Consider the following 19,957-nt stretch of genomic DNA (forward strand, 5'->3'; position numbering starts at 1 on the left):
GCACAGCCTTCCTCTGAGACCAAACAGCCTGATAAGCTGCAGACACACAATTCATCACATGATGAGAATATGAGAACATTGATGTAGAACCCAAGATCTGAACTGGTCATTTTCACAAGAGGAAAACACTCAAGAAACTGGTGCTTAATCTGTTAATAATATGTAATATTAAAAAAACTGTATTTCATTTTGTAGGTAATGAAAATCAACATTTCCCGCATGATTGTTGAGAAAGTCTGACAACTGCTGGGTGGAAAGATCTGCAATAATGATCCTTTGTTCAACTAGGATGCAACAATCTGTCAAGTACCAGAGTTACACTATCAGTCGAAGCCTGACCTCCACTTTTCTTAATAACTCTCTTTTTGGTTCTTTCAGCCTGGAGTAAATGAAAATTTGCCAATATTATGTGTTGAGATTTAGCATGGTTAACCATGTCACAGTCAGACATCTATTATTATAACAAATAATAATTACATCATCTTTGAAAGCAGGTAAACAACAGAAATCTGGTTTCACCAGGATTGAGAACATTTTACCTGAGAGTTTCCAGGTTGCAGTTTGGACTCTCCAGTCCAGCAGAGAGAAGCTTCACTCCTGAATCCTGCAGGTTGTTGTTACTCAGGTCCAGTTCTCTGAGACTGGAGGACTGGGAGCTGAGAACGGAGGACAGAGCTTCACAGCTTCTCTCTGAGAGGTTACAGCCACTCAGTCTGAGGAGACAGAGAAAAATCTGTTATTCAGCAAATCAGAAATATTTATCTCTTTATTTCAAGTCAAGAATGTTCTTCTTGGAAAGACTTAAAGGATTTTTTACTTCACATATTTTTATGTTGACTTTTATTGTGAATTGGCTCATTTAGTAGATGGTCCTCCTGTCTTCAAGGATTGAAAAACAGACAACAATGAGGCTGGAAGGAGAAATATTACAATCCACCATGAAGTAAATGAATCCAGTGTCAGTTTTAACAGAAAGACTCCAGTGGAATTTAAGGCTGAAGAAAAGCATCAGGGCTGGTTTTAGGGAAAACACCAGCTTCAAGCAAAGCAGAGAGAATCTCAGATTTCATCTTTCCCTTTTTTAACTGCGTGGAAACAAAGATGGAAAACTGAGCAGCAACTGACAAAAGCTGTTCTTTTGAGCAACAAGCTAACTATTTAGCTTCAAACTAAATGTTTCCAGCAGACTGACTAAAGACATTTCTCCCTCTTCCTCCTCTATCAGACCTTCTCTGGTCCTGCAGCAGGTTCCTCCATACCTGAGAACTTCCAGTCTCCAGTGTGGATCCTTCAGTCCAGCCGACAGCAGCTTCACTCCTGAGTCTCCTGGATGATTGTAGCTCAGGTCCAACTCTTTCAGATGGGAGGGGTTGGAGGTCAGAGCTGAGGTCAGAGAAGCACAGCCTTCCTCTGAGACCAAACAGCCTGATAAGCTGCAGACACACAATTCATCACATGATGAGAAAATGAGAACATTGAGGTAGAACCCAAGGTCTGAACTGGTCATTTTCACAAGAGGAAAAAAGTCAATAAATTAACCTGTCAACAGCATGAAATAGTAATAACACTCTAAATCCGTTACATGAGTAATAAAAATAAACATTTGTCACTTATGGATCGGATCAGAATAGAAACATCTTTCATTTTTCCACAGCAGGGAGTTCAGGTTTACCAGCAACATGTTTAAGGTAAATGGAAGGATCAGATATTCAAGAAAAGGTAAAAACAATAATTATAGGAATCTGTAGAGTAAGGACACATTTACAATAGAGGAATAATAATGCTGTACAAAAGACTCCATGTAACAGCCAGGATGTATATAATTAATGAGTTGTGTGGGAGCAGTTCTGATCAGAAAGTCTAACAACTCCTGGGAGGAAGGATCTGCAATAATGCAAGAGTCTTTGCTGCTCTGAGCGTTTCACAGATTTATTTCTATAGATAGGTTTATAGTTGATGCATTTAAAACCAGGAGAGTGGACCAATCACACAGCTGGTGCCTCTACATGTTGCCTCGTGCTGCCACTGCTTAATCTCTGAACCCGGATCACCTGCACCTCTTTTCACTCAAACTGGACACAGGCTGACCTGAATGGACATGGGCGTAAATCCCAGGTGTGTTGGGGGGTCCGGATCCCCAATTTTGGAATTGTCCCACCAAAGAAGTCATGAAAGAAACCTTTGTATTTAAACAATATCAATATAAAAGGCCAATAGAAACAAAGAACGAAGTAAATCTGCCATTCATCTAAGAAAAAAATAAGAATTAATTTTTATTTACCCCCACCACTGTTAGAACAATGGTTCAGTCCAAAGTGTAGGAGGAGCAACAGCAGCTGAACGGCACAGGCTCTGTTAGAGCCGCTTAAGTGAGAAGCTAACTGTTAGCTGTGGCTCCGCAGCACAAAGAAAAAACCCTCCAGTAAGTAAATACTTAAAGCTAAAGACATGTAACACATTTTATTTACTTTCACTGCTCAAAACAAAGAAACACACAAACCAAAATCAGACCACAGTTTGTTAATTTTATTACTTCAACTGTATCGTGATAAACTGCATTGTTATACCTTAAATTAAAGTAGGTTACATTGCCTTCATAGACTTAGCTCCTTTTTCTGTCGAATGTGGCCAATATTTCAGTTATATTTAGCTCTTTAACTCTTACTTTAATAAGAAGAGTTTGAAACTGGAGTGGCTGAGTGTTACCACTAGCCGACAGCTCCATATGTGAGCCGAGAGAAAAGGAGCTATTGATGCTGATAGTAATACAAAATAAAGTATGTCTTTATTTCTTATCATCTTCAATGTAGAGCCTTTAAAACCACAAAATAAAATGTGAATATTTTTCTAGAAAACTCTGGTGCTCAGCCTTAAGTTTAAGATATAATACTTTCCAAATATTCAATTTCTACATATTTATAGGTTCTCAGCCATCCAGAACATGAAAAAACATCCTATCACAGTTCCACTCTGGAATTCACTGAGTTCCTGAGAGCAACACATTTTTTCACAAATGTTTCTAAAAACAGTCTACATACCTAGTAGCTTACTTTCATACACCTGTGACCATGGAAGTTATTGGAACACCTGATTTTGATAATTTGGATGGGTGGTCAAATACTTTTGGCAATGTCTGCTAGCAGCTAGTGGATAGAAATAACTAGGATTGAGAACATTTTACCTGAGAGTTTCCAGGATGCAGTTTGGACTCTTCAGTCCAGCAGAGAGAAGCTTCACTCCTGAATCCTGGAGGTTGTTGTTACTCAGGTCCAGTTCTCTGAGACTGGAGGACTGGGAGCTGAGAACTGAGGACAGAGCTTCACAGCTTCTCTCTGAGAGGTTACAGTCACTCAGTCTGAGGAGACAGGGAGAAAAATCTGTTAAACAATTCCTCAAACTTTATGTTCTTTCAAATCAGCAATGTTTTTATTGGACAGAGAAGGAACTATCTTATTTTACACAACCTTTGCATTTGTTGTGAACTGGTTCATTTTACAGTTGGACCTCCGACCCTACAGGACAGAACTACAGGTAACACGGATGTTGGGAAGAGAAATATAAAATTCCACAATTAACTATAATAATCCAATTTCAATTTTAACATAAAGTGGAGATTTGCTGCTTGAGTATGTAACATTATGGTCAGCTGCTATAGGAAATCTCTTTCACTTTTGCGCATCCCCCCCCAATGGGACACTTTGAAGAGACATTGTACCAATATATAAACTGAAACATTAATATTTACCCCATAATTATCAGATTTCTATCTATCAAAAATAAATGCAATAACAATCTGTGTCCTTACAGAGCTTTGTTGGAGGCTTTAACCACTGGCAGCAGCCTCAGAAGAACCTTCTGTGAAGCAAAATATTTCTTCAGTTCAAACACATCCAGATCTTTTCCTGATGACACTAAGATGAAAACCAGAGCTGACCACTGAGCAGGAGACAGTTTATCTGTGGAGAGACTTCCTGAACTCAGAGACTGTTGGATCTCCTCCACTAGAGAACGATCATTCAGTTCATTCAGACAGTGAAACAGATTGATGCTTTTCTCTGCAGACACATTGTCAATGATTTTTTTCTTGATGTACTGAACTGTTTCCTGATTGGTCTTTGAGCTACTTGCTTTCTGTGTCAGCAGACCTTGTAGGAGTCTCTGATTGGTCTGCAGTGAAAGTCCCAGGAGGAAGCGGAGGAACAAGTCCAGGTGTCCATTTGGACTCTGTAAGGCCTGGTCAACAGCTCTCTGATGGAGAGATTTTATTTTAGGTTTATTAAGTAATGAAGAATATTTAGATGTTTGCGTTTCATCCATCAGGTTGACGCCAGATTTGATAAAGGTCAGATGAACATGAAGAGCAGCCAGAAACTCCTGAACACTCAGATGGACGAAGCAGAACACCTTGTCCTGGTACAGACCTCTCTCCTCTTTAAAGATCTGTGTGAACACTCCTGAGTACACTGAGGCTGCTCTGATATCGATGCCACACTCTCTCAGGTCTGATTCATAGAAGATCAGGTTTCCTTTCTGCAGCTGATCAAAAGCCAGTTTTCCGAGAGACTCAATCATCTTCCTGCTCTCTGGACTCCAGTGTGGATCTGTTTCAGCTCCTTCATCATACTTGACCATCTTCACTTTGGTCTGAACAACAAGGAAGAGGATGTACATCTCAGTAATTGTTCTGGGCAGCTCTCCTCCCTCTGTGGTCTCCAACACATCCTCCAGAACTGTAGCAGTGATCCAACAGAAGACTGGGATGTGGCACATGATGTGGAGGCTTCATGATGTCTTCATGTGGGAGATGATCCTGCTGGCCTGCTCCTCATCTCTGAATCTCTTCCTGAAGTACTCCTCCTTCTGTGGGTCATTGAACCCTCTGACCTCTGTCACCATGCCAACACACTGAGGAGGGATCTGATTGGCTGCTGCAGGTCGTGTGGTTATCCAGAGGAGAGCAGAAGGAAGCAGTTTCCCCCTGATGAGGTTTGTCAGCAGAACGTCCACTGAGGTGGACTCTGTAGCATCAGTCAAGATCTCCTTGTTGTGGAAGTCCAGAGGAAGTCGACTCTCATCCAGACCATCAAAGATGAACAGAACCTGGAAGTGTTCAAAGCTGCAGATTTCTTTGGTTTCAGTAAAGAAATGATGAACAAGTTCCACCAAGCTGAACTTTTTCTCTTTCAGCACATTCAGCTCTCTGAACGTGAATGGAAATATGAACTGGATGTTCTGGTGGGCTTTGTCTTCAGCCCAGTCCAGAGTGAACAACTGTGTTAAGACTGTTTTCCCAATGCCAGCCACTCCCTTTGTCATCACTGTTCTGATTAGTTGATCTTTTCCAGGTGGGACTTTAAAGATGTCTTCTTGTCTGATTGTTGTTTCTGGTCTGTGTGGTTTCCTGGATGCTGTTTCAATCAGTCTGACCTCATGTTCATCATTGACCTCTTCAGTCCCTCCCTCTGTGATGTAGAGCTCTGTGTAGATCTGGTTCAGAAGGGTTGGACTTCCTGCTTTAGGAATCCCCTCAAACACAGACTGGAACTTCTTCTTCAGAACAGATTTAAGTTGATGTTGACAAACTGCAGCAAGATGTTCTAAATTAACACAATAACGAAAACCAGATATGAAAGAAAATCATCTTTTGAATTTGATTATATCACTTCAGCAAATGTGTGATTTATCTATCATTTGAAATCTCTGAAGAAATCCTCTTACTGCTCTGCAGACGGTCAGCCAGCACCTCCTGCTTCATCCTCCTCAGGAAGTTCAGTGTGATCGTTATCAGTGCCTCTCTGCTGCTCCTCCTCTGTTCTTCATCATCACCTTCCAACACATCATCATCTCTCTGATTCTCTGAACATTCTGGGTAATCTGTACTCAGAACTTTCTGGATCTTCTTCAGTTCTTTCTTCACAAAATTGACAATGTTTTCCTCCAGCAGCTGGAGCAGAATCATAGATGAAGAAAACATTAGACTGAAATCATGGAGCCAAAAACCAGATGCATGTTGGACAGACTGACAGTCCTCTGGTCTACAAAGTGCAGCATGAAGTTGACTTTGAATCGAACTCATGGAAAAGTAGTTGTTGTTCATACACAGACCATAAATATGGAGTCCAGCTGTGTTTGATGCTGCTGGGCAGACGGACCACTGGGAACCTCTGAGATCTGCTGGTGCACTCTGTGGAGGAACCAGGAACAATTAGGAAGTCAGGAAATATTCATCCAGCAGTATTCACAGATGAAATCACCAAGAGTTTCACATTAAAAGTCCTTAATATAGAAAAACAGAGCATCATATGAACACAATTCAAAGTTAGAAAGAGGAAGATGATCTACACTGATGAATACCAGCAACACCAGAATACTCCAGTAGCCATTTTAAAAAGTAGATTTTGAAAGAGTCCACAATGTCAGCAGATCAGATGCTGGTGGAGACAGTTTCCCAGAGCTTGGGGACAGTGGAAGTGAAGGCTCTGTCCACACAGGTCTTCAGGACAGTGTGGGACATCCATCAGGTTCTGATGACTAGATCTGAGGTGATGTGGACATGGAGGAGGTCTGAAATATGTGGTTGTGTGTCCATGTGGGGTCTTCTCCTGGATGTTATAGTGGGGATTTTAAAGTGGATCCTGTAGATTATTGGAAGCCAGTGAGCTCACATTGTATCTGTCCACACAGAGACAATCAAAAGGTAAAGGTTGATGAAGTGATATCTAGATGTGAGCAGTGAACCAGGTTATCTAAGTAGTTGTAATCTTAATCTAAGATTAATCTAAGATTTAATTTAAGAAACCAGTCAAAGGTGGGACAAACAATAATAAGTTCCGGCAAAAGAAGACATTGCTGCTTTCATGTTTTGCAAATCTCCAGGTTTCATAAATTATGATCTGCAAAATGAAGAACATACCCAAGAATGAGAGAGTGAGAACCACCAGAAGGACAATAAAGTTAATTCAGAAGTCCATTTCAGAAGCTGCAGGTGCCATCATAGTAGGCTTAGTTCAGAGTGAAATCATTGAGAACCAGCAAAACCTCATGCATGTATGCATGTATTTGAGTCTGTATGCAAATGTTTGACAATGTGTGGAGAAAATCCACAATACATTCAAATATACAGTTTCAGTTCTAGTTTTTAGTAACCATTGAAATTGTATACTTCATAGTTTCTCCATTCTGTAAAAAGAGCAGTTCAAATGCTTCGATAAAAAACTCAAAATGAATGTAACATTTATGTCCATAATTGTACGTAAACTTCTGTACAGAATCATATTAATATCTATATGTGTGAGAGCCATTTTAAGATGTTTTTTTGGCAACTGAAAGAATAATTTATGTAAAACTTTACAAGACAGACTTTAAAAGATGCCATCTCTGATGCTCCACATCAGCTCAGTTTGGTTGAGTTCCAGCAGATCTCACCAACCAGATCATGAAGCTTTCCTTCCCTCCTGAACTGTTCTCACAATGCACAAAGGAACCAAGTCCTTTACTAGGCTTTACCAGGTATTTCCCAGTGGAAATGTGCCGCAGCCTTCTGTTCCAAAAAACCAAAATTTCAAAAAAAGGCTGTGGGTGGTAACAGGTGGTTTTTGGATTTGTACGCACTTCCGATGTGATTTATTTATTGTAAAAGTAGAGACAAAATAATTACTAAAAATGTATTGCAACTTAGTCAAACAAAAAATAATGTCAATTTAATGTTTAAAGCTCTACAAAAGTGGTCACAAAATCATTAACAAAAACCTCTCGATAAAAATATGAAGATGTTTTCATGAGAACAGGGCAGCTGATTTCTGTAGATAATGGATCAAACTTCTCTGTAAATATAACTGGAAACATGTGAGTTCTTACTGGTTCTGTTTCCATAGTAACAGGAATTAGATACAGCTCACCTCTCTGATGATGGAGGTCCAGGAGATTTAAAGCCATCAAAATGATGATGCATTGACTGGTTGCTGTTAACGGAGACACAGCTGGGTTCTAGTTCTGGTTCTGGTATGCATCTCTGATGGATCCTGAAAGAAAAACTCTCATTAGAAACTTTCTGTTGTGTTTTGCTTTCAAGATAATTTTTTATGTGACTGTAAAATAAAGAGCTGTAAAACAAAAACAGAACCAGACAGATCATCAACCTGATGGGAATCATTTAGAACCGGTCCAATCCTCCAACATGTTCCTGATCATTGATCCTCCTGAATAATGTCCAGCCTTCTTTAAGGAGCAGAAAGATTTGTTTCTGAGACCAACATGTTGGTTTGAAATGACTGAGAGAAGTTTGGTGATTTTAGTGTTGAGCTCTGACATGGAGAAGAACCAGGAATCATTTCCACTCTGACCATCCAAGGAGGATCTGATGGAGCTTCAATCAGAACCAGATGGTCCGTTAGAGACACTGAAGCCCACTACTCAATCTTATTCATATAATATTTAGTCTAACTGTAGAAATGGTTGATAATCTACCATGTTGGATGATGTTTCAACTTCAGAGGTAGAATCATAAAAAAATTAATAGAAAAATTTTATTTCAGAATGAATCTGTCTTTTGTCATATTTGTCATATATGAAAGGTGCAAATATCAACCTAGAAATAAAATTCACTTCTGTCTGTTTGTACTTGTGTTAATATTAATATCGGACAAAATAAATGAGTGTTTCATTTGGAAAAATTAGGCTTAGAAGAGAATAAAACACAGTTAAATGTTTCTGGTTAAAATGTCATGTCAACATAATAGTTTATAAGAGTGTGTCCTGACTGAGGATTTTTAAGATTCTTTCTGTATGTTGTCAATAACTGCCCAGTAGGAGGCAGTACCACTACATGAATGATGGTGAAATCGATGTCAGGTAAACATCAGATCAGATTTTGAGACTTCTGTTATCTAGCGAAGCTCTGGATAGAGACTGTGGATCTAAACGGACCTGTTTGATTTTTGAACAAAGGAGCCAGTTGAACTTTATTGTGTTCATAGTAACATGTTCCTTATTGGAACATGTTTCCATGGAGACATTATATGCATTACATCTTTGATGTAACATGTATGAAAAGAAAAATAACCATAAATTCAGTCCAATGTTTTCATGACAATAGAACTTGGTATCATCACATGGCCACAATAACAGATATAAACTGAACAGTTACAGCAGTTAGAAACAACTCACCTCTCTGATGGTGGAGATCCAGGAGATTTAAAGAGAAGGAGATCATCCTTTGACCTGTCGCTCTTAAAGGACACACAGCTGAGTTCTGGTTCTGGTTTGAGTTTCTGATGGATCCTGACAGAAACATGATGATTAAAACTTAATCTGTTCAGTCTGGATGAAGCAGCAAAGAGGAGCAGCAGCAGCTTCATCACCACGTCTGTTCTGGCCTGATATAGTGAACGCTGTGTGAAAAGGGCTGTGGACAGTTAGAGATGGTGACCTCACCTCTGACCTTTGCTCTGGCTCTCATCTTCCCCACACAGAGTGGTTTTAGAGGGAGGGACTCCCTCCTCTCTGTCCTCACACTGATCCATGCTGCTGAATTCACATCAGCTCACACACACTTTCTACCTTCACCTGCAGAGGAAACACACATCATTCATCTGCACATCAACTCTGATCATCCTTTACATCATTAGAGCTGGAAAAAGATCAGCTGCTCCTCCTTTGATTGGCTCTTCTTCTCTGCTTCATATCAGTATCAGGTGAATGCAGTCAGACAGCAGAGAGGCAGAGGAAGCTGCCATCAGCTGCTGCACTTCTACTATCAGTCCACTAGATGGAGACATGGAGCAACATTTACATTCACTGATTCAACCTGAACAAGTCTTATAGTTCACAGTTATTAATTTCTACACGTGAATTATTCGCTCCATTAAAGATTAACTATTTAATCATCTGACTGAATCAAACCCATTTTAATAATATTTTATTTTGAAAGGAAGCAATAGGAAACTGTTACTGACGTTAATGGTGGAGACTAGAGTTCGGTACCAGGAAATAAAAACATGAATCAGTTTGGAGAAGAAAACAGTGAAACATCAGCTGTTCATCATGTTGTTTGATTCCAGTTCATCAATAATCCAATAATCCTGTAGATTAGCCTTCAAACAGCAGAGACATTAAAGTTTCAGCTGAAATCAGAAGTGAAACTTTTCTCCAAACGTCAGAGATTAGAAACAATCATGAAAAAGTTAAAGTGATGAAAAAGTTCAAGAAATAAACAAATCAAACTTACAGTTTGTTCAAACGATCCAAAGAGTTAAAGAAGAAAATTTAAACAACAGACAACAAACGGACTGGAGCCACACCTGAACAGGTAAATTCAAACCTAAAGTAAATGTGACGGATGTTGCGTAACTGATGACGTCACAGTCCACCTGGTTTGTAGTTTTTTCTTTCAGAGCAACAGAACCAGGAAGTAGAAGCTCTGAGGTGAAATCAGAGGCAGGTTGATAAAATCTTCATGAGGAAGGAGAGAAGTTCTGATAAAAATGAGGGTGTACTTACTTTGCATGTTTACACAAAACCAATAAAAAAGGTAATTAATGCCACATTATGGAGAAACCAATCATGGTGAATATCTGGCACACAAAGTCATTCTTAAAAAAGATGGCTGCTCCCAGAGGAAGTTTTACTTTTTAATAAAAAGTAGGGTGGAAAGAAAATCTGGTGAAAAAAAGGATGCACATATGAAATTCAACATTTCTGAAACAATAATATTCTAACATGTTAAGATGAACTTTTATGGTTAATGGCAAAATCTAGGTTGATATCATCTGAACATTAATTTTACATATTTTTCCTCATAAAGTGCAATAAGATAATATTTATTGTAAATTTGCCCAGTATAAATATATTTAATTCACTGTGAAAATGACTTTTTTAGTCTGTGGTGCAAGAAAAAAAACATTTAGATGTAAGTCTTAAATACTTTATACAAAACATTAAGTGGAAAGCAAACACAGTGAAACAGATTTAAAGAGATGTGACAGTCCAATGAAAACTCCAGATAAATGCAGTGATTTTATGGTTCCAAAGTTACAAAAATGTGCAAGAATTAAGAAAACCTAAAGAAAAAACTTAACTTGGCACAAGGAAAGTGTGTTGCACCAGGAAATATTTGCTACCATCAACAAAAACATTGAATTACTCAGTGAAGGTAAGAAACAGGAGGCTGGATCTGTAGTTTCTAAGAGATTTTATCCATTAAAAAGCTGCTGAAACAAAAAGAGATCAAAATAAATCTCTATCTAAAGAAAATATAAAGAAATGGTAACAAATAAAAAAAACATGGGATTTGATACTCAGCATGACAGATGCCCACAAAAATCCAGCTTACATAAAATTACTAAAATGAAAAATACAAAATGTTAAGGAAATTCACCAGTTTGACATCAGTCTGGGGAAATAAGATGAAAATCATAACAATTACAACGTAAAGAGGTTAAAAATAAACATCAACAAAAAATAAAAAATAATTTTTATAATTAAGGCCACTCATATAAAGAGCAGAATAAAAAACAAAAAAAGAGAGAAATGTAAACTTGTAATTACCCCAACTCAAGTCCTGCTGTGCAACTCAGTTTGTAACAAAACCCCAAAAAACTGAACAAAAATGTCAAAATAATGGAGCAGAAAGCAAATCAAATGCCGTCTTTAAAAGGGAAATAAATATATATAAAAAATAAATAAAATGGTCACAGCGTACAGGAAACACAGAGAGAAATAAAAATGGCCACCAAATAGAGGATGAAATGAAGCTATGAGTTAAATTTAAATATTTTTCATTTGAAAATGAGGATTAAAATCATTTCTGCATTTATCTGCTCAAACTGTTAGAAAACAAAAATAAATTATGATTTGTAGTTTTTCTTTTCTAAGTGAAGTGAAATATTTGACTTCTGGTCATTAAAAACATGATTTCTTTCCTTTTACATGAACACATTCACAGCTTTCAGAGTGTAAGGCTTGAACCACTTGGCCTCACTTTGGGAGGGGTGGGTTGGATTTATTGCACAAGAACACTTGGGGTGGGTGGGTTCTTATTCGGCCCGTTTACAGGTTCAGGATGCTGGAAGAGAAGAAAAACCAGTGATGGGCTCGGACAGAGGCGGAGCCACGGGAAACGTCCGGGTGTGAGGTTAGCGTACCTGTTCCCAAACGTGCTGCTGAGGTCGTCCAGAACGTTGTTGAGCCGAACCTGCAGGTCGTTCAGCAGGTCGCTGGCCTCTGTGTCCACCTGGAAGAGAGAAGAAGACATTCAAGTTCAAGAAGATGACGTGGTTTTAGAGAAAGAAAGAGGGGATAAAACTGGAAAGGTTTGGGATTTTTACTGAGACAGAGAACCTGGAAGATAAACTACTTTAAATTACTTCTAAAGTTGAGTTGTTATAAAATACCTGTGAGTCTAATGGTGCATTACTACCAGATTAGATTCAGTAAAACACATTGTTGGTGTTGTTTACATTTATATTCAGCCCATTTCTACTCATAATAACATGCATGTTACAGTTCAGCTCCTGTAACATGCATGAACTCACCTTATGATCCTCACATGCATTTTCTCTCTATGTGGCAGAAAGTTGGGAGGTAAAACAAGACATTTTGGATGAAATGCCCCATTTTAACACATTAAGTGGGCAACTGCATATTAAGGATTTAATTTAGGATATTCTGCTTGTGCCTACCTTCTCAAACGGTTCGTCCATCTTTGTGTTAGAAAATTGTTAGAGATATAAAAAAACACAAACAGTGTCAAAATGCCCTGAAGAGGTGGAGGAGCTGTATAACACAAATGATTTCTGGACTTTTTGCTTAAAATTAAGGTGATTTAAACCCAGATAACATGTTTAACCCACCTCATCCTTCTCAGTCTATCACACAGGATTTAGAAAAGGAATAAAATAAAGTGTTAAAATGAAAAAATACAATTGAAAGTGAAGTGAAAGTGGCACTTTTATGAAAAATAAGGGAAAATGCTGCTAATCTAAAGAGGAAATCCTCACAGATGAGAATAAAACCAGACAACAAAACTCCACCATGTTGGATGTTTTAGTTTCAGTTTGGGGAAAATCAGAAATGACTTTGGATTTGGAGAATGAAGGATGTTAAAAACCACTTTCAACTGCAACAAACCTCGGCCTCCATTTCCTCCCCTTCCTCTTTAGCTTCTTCCTCTTCCTCACTTCCTTCAAACTAGGAGTTGCAGTAAAGAGGCAACACAAAGGTTTTGTCTCGTTGCTTCCATTCAGATAATTGTACAGTGGTTTTTTAAAAGTTATTTTAAGGCTTATATGCAGTCATGTTTTACATGTTTGCATATGTAGTGGACTTGCCTGCCATGCTAGCGCGCTGTTCAGCTAGAAAAGCAGAGAAAATGTAAAGAATGTCTTTCTCCAGCAACAGTTACAAAAAATGACTTTATATTGGGTCAAAACATGGATATTATCAGAAAAACACAAAATATTACCATGTATTTTTGGTCTAGTTTCCTGTTCAAATATATTAGGTCACTTAAAATGAGACAAAACTAATTTACAAGTAGACTGCAATGCAGCAACGTTTCAGCATAAAGGCAGAAGCTAAAGAACTCTACAGCTCTGGGTCGACTCCTACAGACTAGCTACTAACGTCTAGTCAACTGATCCACCCACCACAGGTTTTGGTTCCTCATCCTCTGCAACAACCTGCTGCTTCAGGCAGATACAAACATTCAATGTAGACGTGTTTTATAAAGAGAAATATCTGCCTTGAACAGACTGTGACTCAAACCTACCTCCTCTCCTGCTTCTTCCTCCTCTTCCTACTCCTTTGTGATTTCATCTTGCTTTATTTGTAAAGTAAATAAATGTGTTGATCTGCAAGCTAACCTACAATCCATCGAACAGCCAGACCTGAACCAAAACCTAAAAAAAAACAAACTCCAGCGACTACAGCCCAGAACCAATCCAACGACTCCCTTCATCTACCAAACAATCCAAGCTAGCGCTAATGCAGAAAACCGAGCTAAAGAACCAAGAATAAGATCTCAATTTGTAGTGTGAAGACTTTTACCAATTAATATAACTTGAGTTTTACTTTGATTGAGGTGGAGAAAGTTTTGTTCCATCCAAGATTTGACTTCAGTTAAACAATCTATCAATAGCTGAAGAGATTTATTTTTACCATTTTGTAGTTTGAGGGGCACATAAATCTGGATGTCATCCACAAAGCAACGAAAGGAAACGTTACATTTATGGAAAATCTCACCAAGGAGCAATAAATATAAGATAAACAAAATGGGACCTAAAATTGAACTGTGGTGAAGACCATAGTTTAAAGGTTTTGCCCCAGAACAGTATTGGTCAAGATGAACTGAGAAAGTTCTGTTTTCTAAATAAGAAACCAGCACTGTAGTTATTAGTCGCACAGCCAGAGGTTAACACACACACACACGCCGTGGTCTGTTCACACACACTCTGCAGAACTTTGTGTTCATCAGGAGGTCGATTGTTTCAGGTTGGAGTAGAATCACTTCCTCTACAGTGTTTTCTCCTATAGAGGAAGTGTTGCTACTTCTGTTTTAGCTCAAACTTGAAGCAATCGACTACAAAGTAAAACAACTGTAGAGGAAGCGTTTTCTCCTGACTCGTGACTCGTGACACTCATGATGTCATGAGTTCAAGCTTTGTGACAGAAAAGGAAATAAAACATGAATAATCTTTTGGTATGCCAAATTATAATTAAAGATTATATTTATGAACATTTAAATAACTTTTTGAATTTTTTGAATTGGCTCTAAAACCAGAAAGAAATCACTGATTTATTATAAAAACTTTGACTAGACTCAGAGTAGACTATTATGTAATTAAACATGATGAAGTTCATTAGTTAATTTAAATGCAGCATTTTACTGTAAAAATAATTAAAGTGTAAATACAGGCATAAAAGTTAGCATGCTAGCCCCTCAGTTTTCCCATCAGCCACTTGAGTTTCAGGATGAGCAACATTTTTCAAGATGGCGGCTAATTTTGAGCATTTGAAACCAGTTATGGACATTAAATGTTCCCTGTTTTCATGACATGGATGAACTTTAGGTTCCTTCATGTGTTTTCAACTTTGGTCATCCTATTTATGCACCTTTAAAATAATAATATGTAGCAAAATTAGAAACTGATGTTTAGTGATTTAGTGTTAGCTTCTTATAACTTTTTAAGTATTTGGTGGTTTAGCATTATCACTCACTAACTTTTTATGTGCTTAGTAGCATCAGCCTCCACTTACAGTATTTTTTTTATGTTTAGCCATTTATCGTTACTTTCCACAAATTTTTCTATGTGTTCTGTGGCTTAGCGATAATGTCCGCTAATATTTTAGTGCTATAATAACTTCTTTAAATGCTTTATGTGTTTAACAGTTTGACATTAGCTCAACTAAAGTTCTTGTTTTCAAATTAGCGGTTAATGAACCCACTATGTTAGTGAACATTTTCTTTAGCTGTCATAATAATTTATTTTATTACAAACATAAATTCTCCATTGCAATCATGACTGCCATTTTGAAAAACGCACACCAGAAAAAGAAAACACAAGATCAAGAAAATAAATATGATTTCTATGTTTCAGGTTCTGTAGGCAGTGATTTGACACCAAACACATTAATCTGATTGGCAATTTTAGCGCACAAGAATGTATAACTATCAGTAAATATAATTTATATACGTCCAATTATCTATGATTTTAAACCAAAGGGATTGTATGTAATGAATACTGACAAATATATAGTACAAAAATAAATTGTTCTTGTTGATCCTCTTGAAAAATGGCCGCCATCCTGGATCAGTTTTTTTCTCAAAAAGGCTACACCATGCTAACATCTATCATCTTATTGATGAATTAAATTAGATTTATTATTATTATTATCCCTCTTATTTCTGATTACTAGTAGAAGTAGATTCTGGTTTGTAACTTTTGCATCTTTGTCAGTAAATTTTATTTAATTATTGGGGGACGATAAAAAAATGTCAACGAATAAACTAAAAATGTATTTTTTGAAGGTGAAATAATTAATTGTTTAATGGAAATGGAAAATTAATAATGTAGGATTAATTTGATTATTTACTTGTGGAGGAGATTATCTCCTCCATGGGCTGCCACCTTATCGTGGTGGAGGGGTTTGAGTGCCCCAATGATCCTAGGAGCTATGCTGTCTGGGGCTTCATGCCCCTGGTAGGGTCACCCAAGGCAGACAGGTCCTAGGTGAGGGACCAGACAAAGTGCAGCCCGAAGACCCCAATGATGAAGGAAAACCTTGGACTTGGTGTTCCCTCGCCCGGACGCGGGTCACTGGGGCCCCACTCTGGAGCCAGGCCTGGAGGGGGGGCACGATGGCGAGCGTCTGGTGGCCGGGCTTTTACCCATGGAGCCCGGCCGGGCTCAGCCCGAAGAGGAAACATGGGCGCCCCCTCCCATGGGCCCACCACCCGTGGGAGGGGCCAAAGGGGTCGGGTGCACTGTGTGATGGGTGGCGGCCAAGGGAGGGGACCCTGGCGGTCCAATCCTCGGTTGCAGAAACTGGCTCTTGGGACGTGGAATGTCACCTCTCTGGTGGGGAAGGAGCCGGAGCTAGTGCGTGAGGTCGAGAGGTTCCGGCTAGAAATAGTCGGTCTCACCTCGACGCATGGCTCTGGTTCTGGAACCAGTCTCCTTGAGAGGGGCTGGACATACTTCCACTCTGGAGTTGCCCAGGGAGAGAGATGTCGGGCAGGAGTGGGCATACTTGTTGCTCCCCATCTCGGCGCCTGTACGTTGGGGTTTACCCCGGTGAACGAGAGGGTAGCATCCCTCCGCCTACGGGTGGGGGGACGGGTTCTGACTGTCGTTTGTGCTTACGGGCCGAACGACAGTTCAGATTACCCACCCTTTTTGGAGTCCTTAGAGGGGGTACTGGAGAGTGCTCCTCCTGGGGACTCCCTTGTTCTGCTGGGGGACTTCAACGCTCACGTGGGCAACGACAGTGAGACCTGGAGGGGCGTGGTTGGGAGGAACGGCCCACCCGACCTGAACTTCTGTGCTCGCCATGGATTGTCCATAACGAACACCATATTCAAGCATAAGGGTGTCCATATGGGCACTTGGCACCAGGACACCCTAGGCCGCAGTTCGATGATCGACTTTGTCATCGTTTCATCGGATCTGCGGCCGTATGTCTTGGACACTCGGGTGAAGAGAGGTGCGGAGCTGTCCACTGACCACTACCTGGTGGTGAGTTGGCTCCGGTGGTGGGGGCGAAAGCCGGTCAGACCTGGCAGGCCCAAACGTGTTGTGAGGGTCTGCTGGGAACGTCTGGCGGAATCCCCTGTGAGACGGAGCTTTAACTCCCATCTCCGGCAAAACTTCGAACACGTCCCGGGGGAGGTGGGGGACATGGAGTCTGAGTGGACCGTGTTCCGTGCCTCCATTGTCGAGGCGGCCGATCGGAGCTGTGGCCGCAAGGTTGTCGGTGCCTGTCGCGGCGGCAACCCTCGAACCCGTTGGTGGACACCTTCGGTGAGGGATGCCGTCAGGCTGAAGAAGGAGTCCTATCAAGCCTTTTTGGCCTGTGGGACTCCGGAAGCAGCTGATGGGTACCGGCGGGCGAAGCGGCATGCGGCTCGGGCGGTTGCTGAGGCAAAAACTCGGGTGTGGGAGGAGTTTGGAGAGGCCATGGAGAAAGACTTCCGCACGGCTTCGAGGCGATTCTGGTCCACCATCCGGCGTCTCAGGGGGGGGAAGCGGTGCAGCACCAACCCTGTTTATAGTGGGGATGGTGTGCTGCTGACCTCTACTCGGGACGTTGTGGGCCGGTGGGCAGAGTACTTCGAAGACCTCCTCAATCCCACCAACATGCCTTCCACTGAGGAAGCGGAGCCTGGGGACTCTGGGTTGGGCTCTCCAATCTCTGGGGGCGAGGTCGCCGAGGTGGTTAAAAAGCTCCTCGGTGGCAAGGCCCCGGGGGTGGATGAGATCCGCCTGGAGTTCCTTAAGGCTCTGGATGTTGTAGGGTTGTGTTGGTTGACGCGACTCTGCAATATCGCATGGACATCGGGGGCAGTTCCCCTGGATTGGCAGACTGGGGTGGTGGTCCCCCTGTTCAAAAAGGGGGACCGGAGGGTGTGCTCCAATTATAGAGGGGTCACACTCTTAAGCCTCCCTGGCAAGGTCTATTCAGGGGTCCTGGAGAGGAGGGTCCGTCGGATAGTCGAACCTCGGATTCAGGAAGAGCAGTGTGGTTTTCGTCCTGGTCGTGGAACACATCGAGAAGAGCCAGTTGAGGTGGCTTGGGCATCTGGTCAGGATGCCTCCTGGACGCCTCCCTGGTGAGGTGTTCCGGGCACGTCCCACCGGGAGGAGGCCCCGGGGAAGACCCAGGACACGCTGGAGGGACTATGTCTCTCGGCTGGCCTGGGAACGCCTCGGGATTCCCCCGGAGGAGCTGGAAGAAGTGGCTGGGGAGAGGGAAGTCTGGGCCTCCCTTCTGAAGCTGCTACCCCCGCGACCCGACCTCGGATAAGCGGAAGAAGATGGATGGATGGATGGATGGACTTGTGAAATGTTAAACTGTTAACATTTTACAGAATATCCTTATAAAATAAACAAGAAACTGAATTTAATTTTATAATTTAAGAAACAAAACTTATTTTTAGAGGAATTACACAATAAGAGACTGGTATTTTTAGAATGTGTTATATTTATTAGGATGATAATTGGGTATAGCCAGTGAAAACCACTCATTCATTTAACATTTGTATACTACATAAAACTGGGACACACGTTTGATTGAATTAATCTGATACAACTAAAACTAAACTGATAAGTGGCAACTTTCTTAAAAATAGTTTTCTCTTGTATCAAGAGAGCTAACCATCTTTTCATAAAATTAAGGGCTAAATATTTCATATGTTGAATTTAGAAAAAGAAACACATTAAATTTGTACTTTTATTTTGTGTAAAAAGTATTAAATATGTCAGGATCTGTGTTTTTCTGTGTTCATTTAGAGTTTTCTGTGTCCTTAAGTCTCTTCGTTGTCCTGTCCTCACCTTGATTGTTCCCAGGTGTGTCTCGTCTCTGTGATTACCCTCCCGTGTATTTAACTCCACCTGTGTTCCTTGTTCCTCGTCGGGTCCTCGTCAATGTCGAGTCTAGTTGTCGTCAGTGTTTCCATGTGCCTGCTGTTCGTTGTTTGGACTGAGTTTCACCATTAAAATCATCATTATTCATCATACCTGGGTCCGCTGCATCTGCCTCACCACCTTCACCAACATCATTTCATGACAAAATACAGATTGAATTAATATAAAACATGTAGTTTTTTCACGTTATTAAACGTCGGCAGCATTCAAAATCAACGGTATTTATTTTTCTGTTATGCCTCCATTCTTCTGTCATCGTCACATCCTTGTTTTTTTTATCAGCCATTTTTGGTTCAGATGTTGATGCTGCTCCATCAACCATCTTATTGAGTGTTTTGTTATCAAATGTAAATTTAAAATATAGCAGAGATGCAGCGATCAGACCTTTTCTGTCCAACACTGATCTCCAGTTTTCATTCTGCTCTGATATTCCAGTTCCTGGGATTTTTTCTCCAAAGAGAAAAATGTTCTGCAGGTTCTGAGTTTCAGGTAGAAGTTCTGAATGAAACAGAAAATGTGAAGATTTTCTCCATTTTATTATTCAAAGCATCGTCATTAGACCTTCACCAACTGGTTTCAAGATGGGAATGTTTTACTGTAAATAAGGTATTTCTGAAAGAGAGTTGATGAAAAAATCTTTTTAACACAAATATTTAAATTTGAACAGGAAAACAACAGAATGAGCAGCAAATGAACCAAATGCAGAAGAAAAATGTTTTTATTTAAAACACATGAAGAAAAACTGCAGCAAATTTACAAAAGGCAGATTTAATATTCAAATCTGACATGTTGAGAAAAATAGGAGCCGATAGAAACAG

The 19,957-nt window shown here is 40.2% G+C and overlaps 1 protein-coding gene across 1 annotated transcript in view; it reads right to left on the reverse strand.

Moving 5' to 3' along the window:
- LOC114149750 (protein NLRC5-like) overlaps positions 1-19,957 on the reverse strand; it is a 1,536,511-nt gene that overhangs the window by 466,366 nt on the left and 1,050,188 nt on the right. Inside the window, exons 16-18 of the mRNA XM_028025804.1 lie at positions 3,182-3,355; positions 1,260-1,433; positions 540-713 (exon numbers count right to left, since the gene is read on the reverse strand). Of these exons, the coding sequence (XP_027881605.1) occupies positions 540-713; positions 1,260-1,433; positions 3,182-3,355 (522 nt within the window). The remainder of the gene's footprint in view (positions 1-539; positions 714-1,259; positions 1,434-3,181; positions 3,356-19,957) is intronic.

The sequence above is a fragment of the Xiphophorus couchianus genome, chromosome 8 (genome assembly GCF_001444195.1).
Source record: "Xiphophorus couchianus chromosome 8, X_couchianus-1.0, whole genome shotgun sequence".
NCBI classification, from domain to species: Eukaryota; Metazoa; Chordata; class Actinopteri; order Cyprinodontiformes; family Poeciliidae; genus Xiphophorus; species Xiphophorus couchianus.